General features: G+C 32.0%; 1 protein-coding gene across 1 annotated transcript; it reads right to left on the bottom strand.

The window, feature by feature from the left end:
- Window positions 1-6,399: 6,399 nt before the first annotated feature.
- LOC144561811 (Pentatricopeptide repeat (PPR) superfamily protein) lies at window positions 6,400-8,076 on the bottom strand. The gene has a single exon (XM_078310906.1). The coding sequence runs from the start codon at window positions 7,852-7,854 to the stop codon at window positions 6,517-6,519; it is 1,338 nt and encodes a 445-aa protein (XP_078167032.1). The 5' UTR covers window positions 7,855-8,076; the 3' UTR covers window positions 6,400-6,516.
- Window positions 8,077-12,975: the final 4,899 nt, after the last annotated feature.

Here is a 12,975-nt window from a genome sequence, read left to right as displayed (position 1 = left end):
GGAACACTAAACATAGGTTTCAGAGTTCAAATAAAGAATTTTTTCCAAACACCGTAGTTAGAAAAAAGATAATTTGGAAACCAACTTGATTGATTTTTTTTTATATATATATAAAACTATAAATACAGAGTAGGCTATATTGTTGCAACCGCTTCTGACAGCTGATTGGCGCTTATAACAATACTGACAAGGGTAATAAGATACCTCAAGTTTCACCCATCATACTGCTTCTACTACATTACAAGAAAAGAGAATCAACAGGCCAATAATCTTACAAAACTAGCGCGATGACAGCAATTCGCAACTGTTGGTTTTACGTTTTCTTTATTTGCTTCTCACTGGCAGTTGAGCATGCACAAGTAGTTCAGTGCATAAGTGTCTCTCTTTGTAATATATAATAAGTGTGCCTACGCTGAAACAAGTTTCTAATGACTTGTTTCGTAATGCAATTGTCTAAGGGCTTTCAATCCAAAAAAAAAAAAAAAAAAAAATAGGCTATACTTTTATTTACATTTGAATGCTATCGAATACCCTATTTGATACCATTCAATTTTACTCTTTTATTTAACAGAAATTATGAAAAAAATTGTAAAACTGGGAGGTACCGAATAGTCTATTTGATACTTGTGATTTTTGTAAAAAAATAATTAATCAAATTGATTCTCTAAATTTACTTTTTGTAATTATAGTTTAAAAAAAAAAATCCCAAATAAAGCTTCGTTAAAATCCATTTTTTACTCCTATATATCCAGTGTAAATGTGTGCTAGTAGATATATTCATTCAATTAAGTTACAAGAAGTGGCACTAATTAAGTGTGACAATTAAACTATTGACCTTTTTGTAACCATCGCACTGGCCGGGTTACGTTATTCATTGAAGTAGCCGGTACACAGATAACTTGAGAAAAAGCGTAACAGAATAATAATCCATCTAGATCTTGCTTTGAATAATTAAATATTTTTATTTGTAAAAATAGAAGAGAAGACAACAAAATATGCTTTCTTGGATCCGTGTGGTAGTGCCAAGTGTGCATGGTTACACTACAGCTGGTTAATTGGTGAGAGTGAGATGGCACATCCCACGTGAAACCCCCCCTGCATCACGTGACAAGCAGGCACTTCCTGTCTGTCCTGTCCCCGCCCGTCCCAGATCGAGAATATCAGGCTGATCGAGAACCTTCATAATTAACACAAGTAAACAAACAAAATAGAAAGAAAGAAAAGAAAACCGGTCAACGAACAAAATTAATGTGCACGGTCTATATAAAGCATACGGTAGCTCTACCTATTTTCCTCACACCTCTCTTAATTATATCTCTTCTTCTTCGATCTCCTTCAAAAACTTAATTAAAGCCGTGTTGTTTCTACACAGCTGCATTTGCACCTGCACCTACAGACGAAAGAGCAAGACAGGCACATGCAGCTGCATGAGAATTTTTGTTTTGCTTTTGTTTAATTAGGTGCAGTGCATATGCAGCTGTGTGCATCACGGTACGTACGTATATATATGCTTAGCTAGCTAGCTTCATGCATGTTGCTCCGTTAATAGGTCAGATCAGTTTGCTTTTGCTATAATTTATTTGAATTCTTGGGGGATTTATGATTTATTAGAACAACGTATACAATTGCTAGATGTTATATCTATCTATCTATAGAGAGAGAAAGAGAATGGTTAAGTTCAAAACGTTTTTTTAGTTCCTGGAACAAATAATTTTGTTTTTCGATTTTCAAAGTCCAAACAGTCGATCGAAATTATTAGATGTTAAATATATATTAAAATGTGTTTGAAGACCAAATTTTACATTTTTGAAATTTTGTTTTTTTACTATTTATAAAGATAGTTTGAAAATCGTTGTTTTTCAATGGTGTAAAATTTTAATAAAAATGACGATTTTCAAATCATCTTAATAAATAGTAAAAAAATTCAAAAAAATATAAACTTTGGTCTTCAAACACATTTTAATATAGATTGAACATCTAATAGTTTTGATCGACTATTTGAACTTTAAAAATCAAAAACCGAATTATTTGTTTCGAGACTAGAAAAATTAGCTACACTCTCTCTATGTATATATATATATAACGACACTTCTTTTTAGATTTTACGTGCCATCCAAAAAGTTTTTCGTTGGCGTATTTTATGCGTTTTGGTTTCGCTGGTAAAAAAAGCATAACAAATTAAGTAAGCGTGAGAGAGGAATAATTAAGCACAAAAGTCAATGTTGAATTAAGGTTATCTCTCCCCACGTCTTCAACTTAAGCTTGTCAAAATACTTAACACCTTAATTTTTTCTTCCCGTTAGATGCTAGCTAGAACAATATTAAGTCAATAAAAAAAAAATATGCAATCGCTTATGGGATCTGAACCGAAACTGTTTGATACTTGAAAAACTACAAAATCTATTTAGGTGAAGAGAAAAAGATCTATAGCTAGGAAAGTTACAACGGGCCATGAAAAATCAATTTCCATCTCAAATATTGAATTTTTACTTAAACCTGCACAATTAATCTAGATTTGATAGAATGTGAGATTAACTTAAAACTATCAAAACAACACAACAAATTAATTATTAGTACCGTTTGTTGCGTCGAGGAAAAGATAATCAGAGTACTTGACAAGTTGGATTCATTTCATTTCTTCCTCGGTGAGATAAATCAATTAACTCTTTCTGTTTTGTGATTAACGATAATCAATTCTCTTCTCTAAAATAAACAATAATCAATTCTCAAACGAATTATTGTCTTATATATATGAGGATTTAGATTCTGATTTTTATTTTGAGATCGACATTTCTCAGATCATCCTTGCATTTAATTCTCTGTTAGTTTTTATTCTATATGAGAAAATATTTTAACATTTTAAAGACACTTGTGTTTCTTTTTTATGCACAAATTAATTAAGCAATGGCAAACGATGACCAATCAGGAACTGGTATTCAATGCCGAATGAAGACATTTACAAAATATATCATTAATTCCTACTCACTAATCAAACAGCTCAAGTCAGAAAATGGCATGGCAAGGTGCATGGTCAGCACTTTCGATCTTGAAGTTGGAGGCCCTCACACACGGGCCATTACATTAATTACATTCTTGTCAGCAGATTAGATTTCGGAAATTTATAAAATGATTGTTCAAATAATACCAGTAAATCGTTGCTAATGATTTATCGATATATATAGATATATCGTTAGTTTTGGGGAGATATCTGGTATGACACATGCTCCTTAGCTATTAGATACTCTCAACTATACAATGCTTGTATTACTAAAAATATTTCTTTTACAGAGATTGTTTTCTCATAGGGACAAAGGGTGAAATTCTATGATATTTTAACTGGCATATGTTTACAGGAATGAAATCAAATTTTACTTCTCTTAAGTCAACTCTTTTTCACCCATGATTTTGACAAATTAGCATGGAGATAGGATCACACAGGAGGCTTTACTGTTAAATCTCTCTACCTTTTCCTAAATCATAGAGGGATCTTGGTTATTAATCCTATGCTTTGGTGGAACCTCCCAATCCCACCTAAGATCAAGATCTTCATGTGGTTAACTTTTAAAAACAGGATACTGACAAGGGTCAATCTTAAGAAAAGAGGCTGGGAAGGAGATGTTACATGTGTCTTCTGCTCACACCAGGAGATTGTCAACCATCTCTTTCTTAATTGTCAATTAGTATCTCAAATTCTCTTTTGGTTAGGAAAACATCAATTACAATGTTCTCATTGGCATACTCTGGAAGAGGTCTTTAATTTTGCTATCACCATGCCTCCTTTAGAAAAACAGCTTTTTTAATAGTGTTTAGTGCCACATGTTGGCCTGTCTGAAAATATAGAAATGAGATTTGTTTTAATAATGCTCAACCTAAAACAGCTAGATCATTGATTTATCTAATAATCTCTTTGGTGCTGTATTGGACATGAAACAAGAAGACCAAGGCCAAGACAGCAGGAGGCAAAAACATGGATACCTGATGAGGAGATCATGGATTGCATCCCTCTGAGGGTGATTTTCCCAGGAGAAAAAGAAGCCATTTCCATTCAGCTAGACAGTGAAGACTCTGCTCAAGGGAGCTTTATCACCAACTAGAAATATGACTATAGATAACTAGAGTAGTACCAGAGTGACAAAGCAAGAATTTTTGATTTGTAAGATAAACCTGCATAAGTGTTTGTTTAGAGAGTATTATGCTGACCAAGTCAGAAGTTCATTTTGTTTTAGCAAAAAAGAGGCGTATTGCTGTCCTCTCGGGATCACCCCTGATGTTGTAACTGAACAATTAGTTTCGTTTTTATTAATGAAACTGGGCCGTAGACCTTTTTAACAAAAAAAAAGATATATCGTTAGTTACTAATAGTGGATTCCAAAAAGTAGAAATTATTGGGACAGTTTATAAAATCTTTGGTTTGTTCAACAGTTCATTGACTTAATTAGATGAGAAAATCATTAACAACGGAATAACCAATCCATGCAACGGTTCAAACGACTAGTATGACATCGGTGTCATACTTTTTGAAATAGTATGACATCAGTATCATACTAGTATGATGCCAGTGGCTAGTATAACATCGGTGTCATATGACACAAACTACAAAATTGATTAGATACACTTCAAACGACTAATTTAAACCGTTCAAACCAATATACTCATATGTACTGTTTACATGCAAAAAAAATTAATATTTTCTAATTATTTTAGTATCAAATCAAGCGGTCAAAAATGTTGAAAAATAATTAATGCATTAAAATTAACTTAAAAACTCACACATTTTGACGCTTGACTTGATAGTTGATACTATATAAATTCGAAAAATTATAAATTTTGCATGTAAACACACATTTAATGAAATAAATCTGTTTGAACGGTTTAGGTTCACCGTTTGAAGTCGATTTTATAGGTATTGAAGTTGGTGCTATATAAGCTGAAATGATACTGATATCATATTAGCCAGACTCTTTAATAAGTTCTACATTAGAAATCGTTAGTAACATTTTATGTTGAAATTTAATCTTTGACTAACTTTATTGAGGGTTTGGTGTTTGGATTTCTAACATTAAATTATCAAAACTGTGTGATAACCTAATTTTATGCATAAGAGAACACATATATTTGGCTCTTAATTTGTTTTACTTTGATTTCTGTCTGTTGGAGAATAATACGTATGTAATTGCTATTATCATTTGATATTGTTTTGAAATTCATTTCCAAAATCATAACTTTTGTAATTTCTCTTAATTATCATTTGATATTGTGACGCAAGGCGGTCCCGTTACAATATTGCCCGTTAAGCTCATGTTTCGGTTTAGTAGTAAAAGAGGAGAAAATAAGGAATAAAGTCACAAGATAACAACCAAAATAAACTTTTTTTCATTCAATCAACGCTCCTCCAACAGGGAGTCTCCTTACATATTTATAGTAAAAAACCAAAATTAAAAGTTCTCCTAAAACAAGAAATACTATTAATTTAAACTTTAGTAAAAGAAGAATTAAGATTTAACTCCTATCACAAAACCCGTGCAGTCAAAACCATTTAATTGATTTATTGCTTCATGACTTCTTGAAGACCGCCCATTCACGCATCCATCCAGTCAGCAATTTATTTGCTTCTTTGAAGACCGCCAAAACACTTAGATTACCACTATCCAGTCAACATAATAAAATATGTTTAATTATTTAAAAGACCGCACCTATGCCATTTAATTATATGGTTCACATTTCAAGTTGCACATATAAATCTTTGATCGGTATGGATTTGTTGTGGCCATCATTTACATCCGAATCCGAATCGGATGTCTTCAATACGCATTGCATCATATTGTTTTGAAATTCATTTCCAAAATCATAACTTTTGTAATTGCTCTTAATTATCATTTGATATTGTTTTGAAATCATCAAATTAAAGTCACGTGTAATTGTCCGTTTTAGTCATGTTCTAACTAAATGTCTTAAACTAAGTTAATTTGATTATTTCACGTGTGACTTCATCATTTGATTAGGAATCTAAATGTGTACCACACTGTGACTAAAATCACATGTTATGACATGACTAAAATTGTGAGAAATGACAATGATATATATATATATATATATGTTATTCATGTTGTGACCATACATGTCATGATCAAATTTGATAAAAAATTAGAAAAGTTGTGGAAAAATAGTATAAAATAATATATATGTTAAACAAATAGGTGATTCCCGGATGACATAATAGGCAAGTATTGGTAAGTACAAAGCAAATATCACAATTTAATATCTCATACTTAAACTATATATGAATTACTTTTGCTTTCCATTTTTCTCTTTATAACCAATGCAAAAAATTGCCATTGAATGTGGATTATAATAAACAGTACTGGTGAAAACAATAATCAGATGTCAAATGCTTCAACCTTTGGAAGAATTACAAGGGGAAATCAAATCCAATGTGTTTATAAAATAAATAAACAGTAGAAAATTTTACCGCACTACTCGACTGAATCAACTCAGTATTCGCATGAAATTCTTACGCTACATTGACAGTGGAGATTCCATGATCTCCCTCAAATGATCTAACACCATGTAAATCTCATCAGACTCAGGATGCGCCTTGTCACAGGAGTAAAACAACCGAGTCTTTTTATTTACCTCGACCCAGCTACAGCCCGGCAATTTTTTACCCTCTATATTTCTCATAACCTTTCTTGTTCTTCTCATGTCATCCCACATGCCATTTTCACTGTACAAATTGGCCAGCATTGTAGTATAATCAGCATTATCCGGATTTAGCTTTAGCAATTTCTTAATCGCAAGTTCAGCCAAATCCTTCTGCCTATGGATCCTACACCCGTTAAGAAGAGAACCCCATACCACCTCATCTGGCTTAATTTTCATGTTATTAATGATATCTATTGCTTCTACAAACCTCCCAGCTCGGCTAAGGAGATCTACTATGCAGCCATAGTGTTCAATTGATGGCTCAATGCTGTATTCATATGTCATGTCATGAAAATAATTGAGACCGTGGTTTACAAATCCACCATGCGTGCATGCATTTAGGAGACCCACGAAAGTAATTTCATCGGGTGGCAACCCTGCTTCTAGCATCTTTTCAAATGCCAAGATAGCACTTGTACTGTGCCCCTGAAGTGCAAAGCAGTTGATCAGAGAATTCCAAGTAGTTAAACTCTTATCTGATAAGTTCTCAAATATCCATTGCGCCTCCTTCAAGCTCCCGCATTTCCCATACATGTCAATCAATGCATTGACAACAAAAGAATTAAAGCAGGTATGGTTTCTATAGGCATAACCATGCACTAGTTTCCCAAGCCGAAGCATCCCAATATGACCACAAGCTGATAAAATGCAAAAGACAGTCGTTGCATTAGGTTTTACACAAGATTCCACCATCTTTTGAAAAAACATTACTGCCTCAGAGTAAAAACCATTTTGTGCACAGCCCGAAATAATAGCATTCCAAGAAGGCACATCTCTCTCAGGCATTTGATCGAACAGTTCAATCGCATTGCCCACCTTACCTCCCCTAGCATAACCAGAAACCAAAGCAGTCCAAGAAAATACAGTTTTCTCAGACATTCCATCAAACAACTTGCGTGCGATTTGCACATCACCTAATTTCGCATACCCATCAACAAGCGAGGTTTGGATTACATCAAATTCGCCAAAACCACTCTTAATAGCATGACCATGAACTGATTTAAACAAATTTAGACCCAATTCCGCTGAGCAAGCCCGCAAAACCAGAGGGTATACAAATTCATTAGGCCGGGCACGACCACGGCAAAGCATGTCAAGGAACAATTCAAGTACAGAAGAAGAATCAGAGTTTTGTGAGTGGGCAGTGAGCATGGCTGTGTAAAGATAGACATTGGGAAATCTGAGGCTGGAGAAAATAAGGCGGGAGTATGAGAAGGAGGAGAAGGAGAGGTAGGAGAGGCGAAGCAGTTTAAAGAGAAAGACCTGGTTGTGGCCATGGCCATGGGTTATGAGGTGGGAATGAATTTGGTTGAGATGGGAGATACTGGCGCAGCGGTCTACAAGGGACAAGATGCGGCATGGAAGAGAACTTGGTTGCGGCGTCAGTTGCGGTTGCGGTTGCGGTTGCGGTTGCGGTTGCGGTTGCGGTAGCATTAAAAGAGAACTTGTTGAAGCTTATTTTGTTTGGTCAAATTCTCGCAAAGTGCCAAATCAAACTCATCTTCTTACTTACCGAAATTTTTATTCATACCATATTAAAAAATCAAAAATCAAATCAAAATATTTCAAAAAATACCAGAGTCTCCAAATCAATCTGCAGCTTCATTATTTGAGGTCACAGATTGATTTGAAAGCACCCTCAAAAATCTAAATATATTTAATATTATAATATATTTTTGAGTTTTTGTGAGACTGCCAAGCCAATCTGCAACTCCCCAAGAATGAAACTGTGGATTGGCTTGGAGACCCTAGTATTTTTTCGAAATCCCTCAAAACATGATTTTTGGTTTCATTTTTTTTAATATGGTATAAATAAAATTTCGGTCTTACTTACAATTGAAAATCCATCTGATCAATTCACATGTTAATTATTAGTTATATTAAATATTACTTTAACGAGAGGGTTAAAATGTTTTTAATTTTGACAGAATTTTGAATATATCCATTCAAACCTTCTAAATTGTCTATTTCTTTATCAAAACACTCAAATTTTTATATTTGTATTTTAAATTAAAAAGTTTTTTTTCTCTTATATTCAATAAATCTTAAAAAATTGAAGTTAATTAATCATTTAGTTCTATTTAATAGTTGAATATATGTTTGTCTTATTTTTAAATGGTATGGGTCGGGTAAATGGATAAAAAAATGTTATTGACATTTCAATTTGTGCTTTTCATAAATATTTTTCAAAACAAGGAAAAATAATAATAATGAATACAACTAATTTGTATTATGAAAATTTAATAAAATACAAAACTTTATTGTATCACGGATCATCTTCATACAAATATATATATTTATATATATAATTTTAAATTTAAAAACTATCTTATATGAAAATGGGTAAGATAACAAAAAAAATCGTTATTCTTACCCATGCCTCATAAGCTAACGAATTTTTTTTATTATTTTTACCTGTATTTTCAGATACATTATGGATAAAGTAAACGGGTAAAAAGGTGTCGTTGGGCGTTGACACCCCTAACTATAATAATTACTTATATTTTAAAGTTTAATGTAAATAGAAATAAGAAAATATTTGAGTGTTTTGTTGGAAAATAGACAACTTAGAATGTTTCAATGTGTATACCAACAATTCTCTCTTTATTTTTTTTGTCTCTCTTTAGTATCAAATATTTTAAAATTTATATGTCAAAATAAAATTATTAGATATGATCTATATTTGTAATTGCACATAAAATATATTACTTTTTTTTTATTTTTTTATATAATTAATAAGTCGAAAAATCAACGGTTGAAAAATATTCATATTACTGTATTTTTGTAAGCTCTTAATAATAAACAAAACAAAGTTAAAATATCATAATTATTTATATGTACATTGAAAAAATAATACAGATAACATTTAACTATTTTATTTTGATATTAAAGTAAATTAAGTTATTAAAATGAAAACATAATAAAACACCACAACTAAATGTATTTGAACTTTCCACTAGTTCAATATAAATTTCTAAAAAAATATTGATGTTGAGATGTGAAATACAAGTTACAAAATAAATTGCACTTAATTAAACTGTGAGAGCTTCCGGAAAAAAGTCCAGCAAACATTCTGCGTTTAAATCTGTCATGGTTCAAAGAAGTTATATAAATTTTTCCGATTTTTTTATTTATATCCAAAAAATCAATCAAATTACAAAAAATAACCACTATGCCGTTGAAATTTGAAAATTACCCAATCCGGTTAACCAGTAACCGGATTTATTCTTTTTTTCCGGTTAACCAATTCCCGGAATTGGAAAAAATGTCCGGTTATTGGATAACCGGAAATATGGTTTTGGTCCGGTTATCCAACAACCGGTTTTTTATAATAATAATATGTGCCGAATTGGGAATTCAGCACACAATTTTTTTTTTTTTTTTAAAAACAGAAATTTCTAATTTTTTTATTTTTTGTATTAAAATATTAGAAATGTTGCATATATTTCTTTGAAAATAGATGTAATACAATATGATTTGATTTATTAGAAAGACTGCAACAAATAACCCGGATCAATATTTTTCAGGCCGGATTTTTCGCGGCTGTAAGAAAAATTAATATATTTCTTTATGTGTTATTGGAAAAAAATAAAAATGTTTAGATTCTGAGTTATTGATCCCGGTTCAAAAGTTACTTCTAGGTAATCCAGAAAATATTGTGATCTTTCTAGTACATTTAATTTATAAAAAGTTGTACCTATTTTGAAAATTCTTTTTGAAAAACAATCATTAAATAAATTAAAGTTTTTATTTTTTTTCAAAAATAGATACAACTTTTCATAAATTAAATGTACTAGAAAGATCACAATATTGTCTGGATTACCTAGAAGTGACTTTTGAACCGGGATCAATAACTCAGAATCTAAACATTTTTATTTTTTTCCAATAACACATAAAGAAATATATTAATTTTTCTTACAGCCGCGAAAAATCCGGCCTGAAAAATATTGATCCGGGTTATTTGTTGCAGTCTTTCTAATAAATCAAATCATATTGTATTACATCTATTTTCAAAGAAATATATGCAACATTTCTAATATTTTAATACAAAAAATAAAAAAATTAGAAATTTCTGTTTTTAAAAAAAAAAAAAAATTGTGTGCTGAATTCCCAATTCGGCACATATTATTATTATAAAAAACCGGTTGTTGGATAACCGGACCAAAACCATATTTCCGGTTATCCAATAACCGGACATTTTTTCCAATTCCGGGAATTGGTTAACCGGAAAAAAAGAATAAATCCAGTTACTGGTTAACCGGATTGGGTAATTTTCAAATTTCAACGGCATAGTGGTTATTTTTTGTAATTTGATTGATTTTTTGGATATAAATAAAAAAATCGGTAAATTTTTTATAGCACTTGCGTGTTAAATTTCTCTTACTCTCATCTATTTACAAGTAATTACTTGATTGTGGTTTGACTTGTTAGTTTAGAGAAATTACACAAAAAGTTAACGAGTTAGCTGGAGCCTAACTCGTTCGCGAGCTAGCTCGGTTAGGCATCAATTTGTGTATTTTGTATGAATGTGTGTGCATTTTATACTGTTCAGCTCAGTTCAGCTCGGTCCAAAATATTTGTAGAATTTATTTTCTTCTTAAAACAATATCAATTCAGACCCTACGAGCCAGCTCGTCAGCTCTCGAGTTAGTTCAATTCAACTCGGACACCTAAAATCAGCTCATTCGTAACTCGAATGAGCCAATTCGTAACTCGAATGAGCCAATTCGTAACTCGAATGAGCCAATTCGTAACTCGAATGAGCCAATTCGTAACTCGAATGAGCCAATTCGTAACGAGTTTAAGCTAAACTTAACTCGTGATGAGCCAACTCGTTGTCAGCCGTACCCAGCATGGTTACACGGAGTGTCATACAAAATATATATATATATATATATATATATATAGAGAGAGAGAGAGAGAGAGAGAGAGAGAGAGAGATGGGCTATGGTGCATTGCAATGCATGGAGGGGTTTATGCATTGGACCATAAATCTAAAATTCAAAATCTAAATGGCCGATCCAAACCGTTCATCTTGTTCTCCATATTAATATGTGCTTGGAGACCAAATTTTACATTTTTCTGAATTTTTTTACTATTTATTAAGTATTTTACAAAATTGTTGATCCAACGGTGGCTGCTGATTTTACTGTTTTGTTAAGCCACCGTTGGATCAACAATTTTGTAAAATACTTAATAAATAGTAAAAAAATTCAGAAAAATGTAAAATTTGGTCTCCAAGCACATATTAATATGGAGAACAAGATAAACGGTTTGGATCGGCCATTTGGATTTTGAATTTTAGATTTATGGTCCAATGTACAAACTCCTCCATGCATTGCAATGCACCATAGCCCATCTCTCTCTCTCTCTCTCTCTCTATATATATATATATAGATATAGAGAGAGAGAGAGAGAGAGAGAGAGAGTGACTAATATGCATTCGGTTGCATATGGACCGAAGTGCTACCGGTCCAAATTTGATTTTTCAAAATCCAAACGGCCAATCTGAACCGTTCATCTTGTTCTCCATATTAATATGTGCTTGGAGACCAAATTTTATATTTTTCTGAATTTTTTTACTATTTATTAAGTATTTTACAAAATTGTTGATCCAACGGTGGCTGCTGATTTTACTGTTTTGTTAAGCTACCGTTGGATCAACAATTTTGTAAAATACTTAATAAATAGTAAAAAAATTCAGAAAAATATAAAATTTGGTCTCCAAGCACATATTAATATGGAGAACAAGATGAACGGTTCAGATTGACCGTTTGGATTTTGAAAAATTAAATTTGGACCGGTAGCACTTCAGTCCATATGCAACCGAATGCATATTAGCCACTCTATATATATATATATATATTATGAGCAAGGATAGATACGGCCATTATTGTTTTTGCTTTTTTTTTCACCCTTCTTATACAATATTATCAGCAAGGATGGGCAGATCAAAATGTGGACCAGATGATGTTTCTATTTCCAAGAGCCTTGATATATAGTTGGACTGGAATGGATCGTTTTGAATCTCTGACATGATGATAGATTTAAAAAAAATCTCCAAAATTATAGAATTCATATGACCTAACTGAAAATTTGAGTTTAGATCTAGATGATGGCCCTTTGGTCAGGTTTTTCTAATTTACTTAAAACCTTAACCTAGATCTATGTAAGAATTAAATAAGCACAGCGGAAATTACTTACTTTCCATCTTTATGGCCTTCCGTCTATTTCCTCTCAAGCAATATCAAAGGAATCAATGTAGATGGCTTA

This window comes from Carex rostrata, chromosome 11 (genome assembly GCF_964058835.1).
Source record: "Carex rostrata chromosome 11, lpCarRost1.2, whole genome shotgun sequence".
Taxonomy (NCBI): domain Eukaryota; kingdom Viridiplantae; phylum Streptophyta; class Magnoliopsida; order Poales; family Cyperaceae; genus Carex; species Carex rostrata.
The sequence above is the reverse complement of the archived record's forward strand: the minus strand, read 5'-3'. Positions and strand labels throughout refer to the sequence as shown.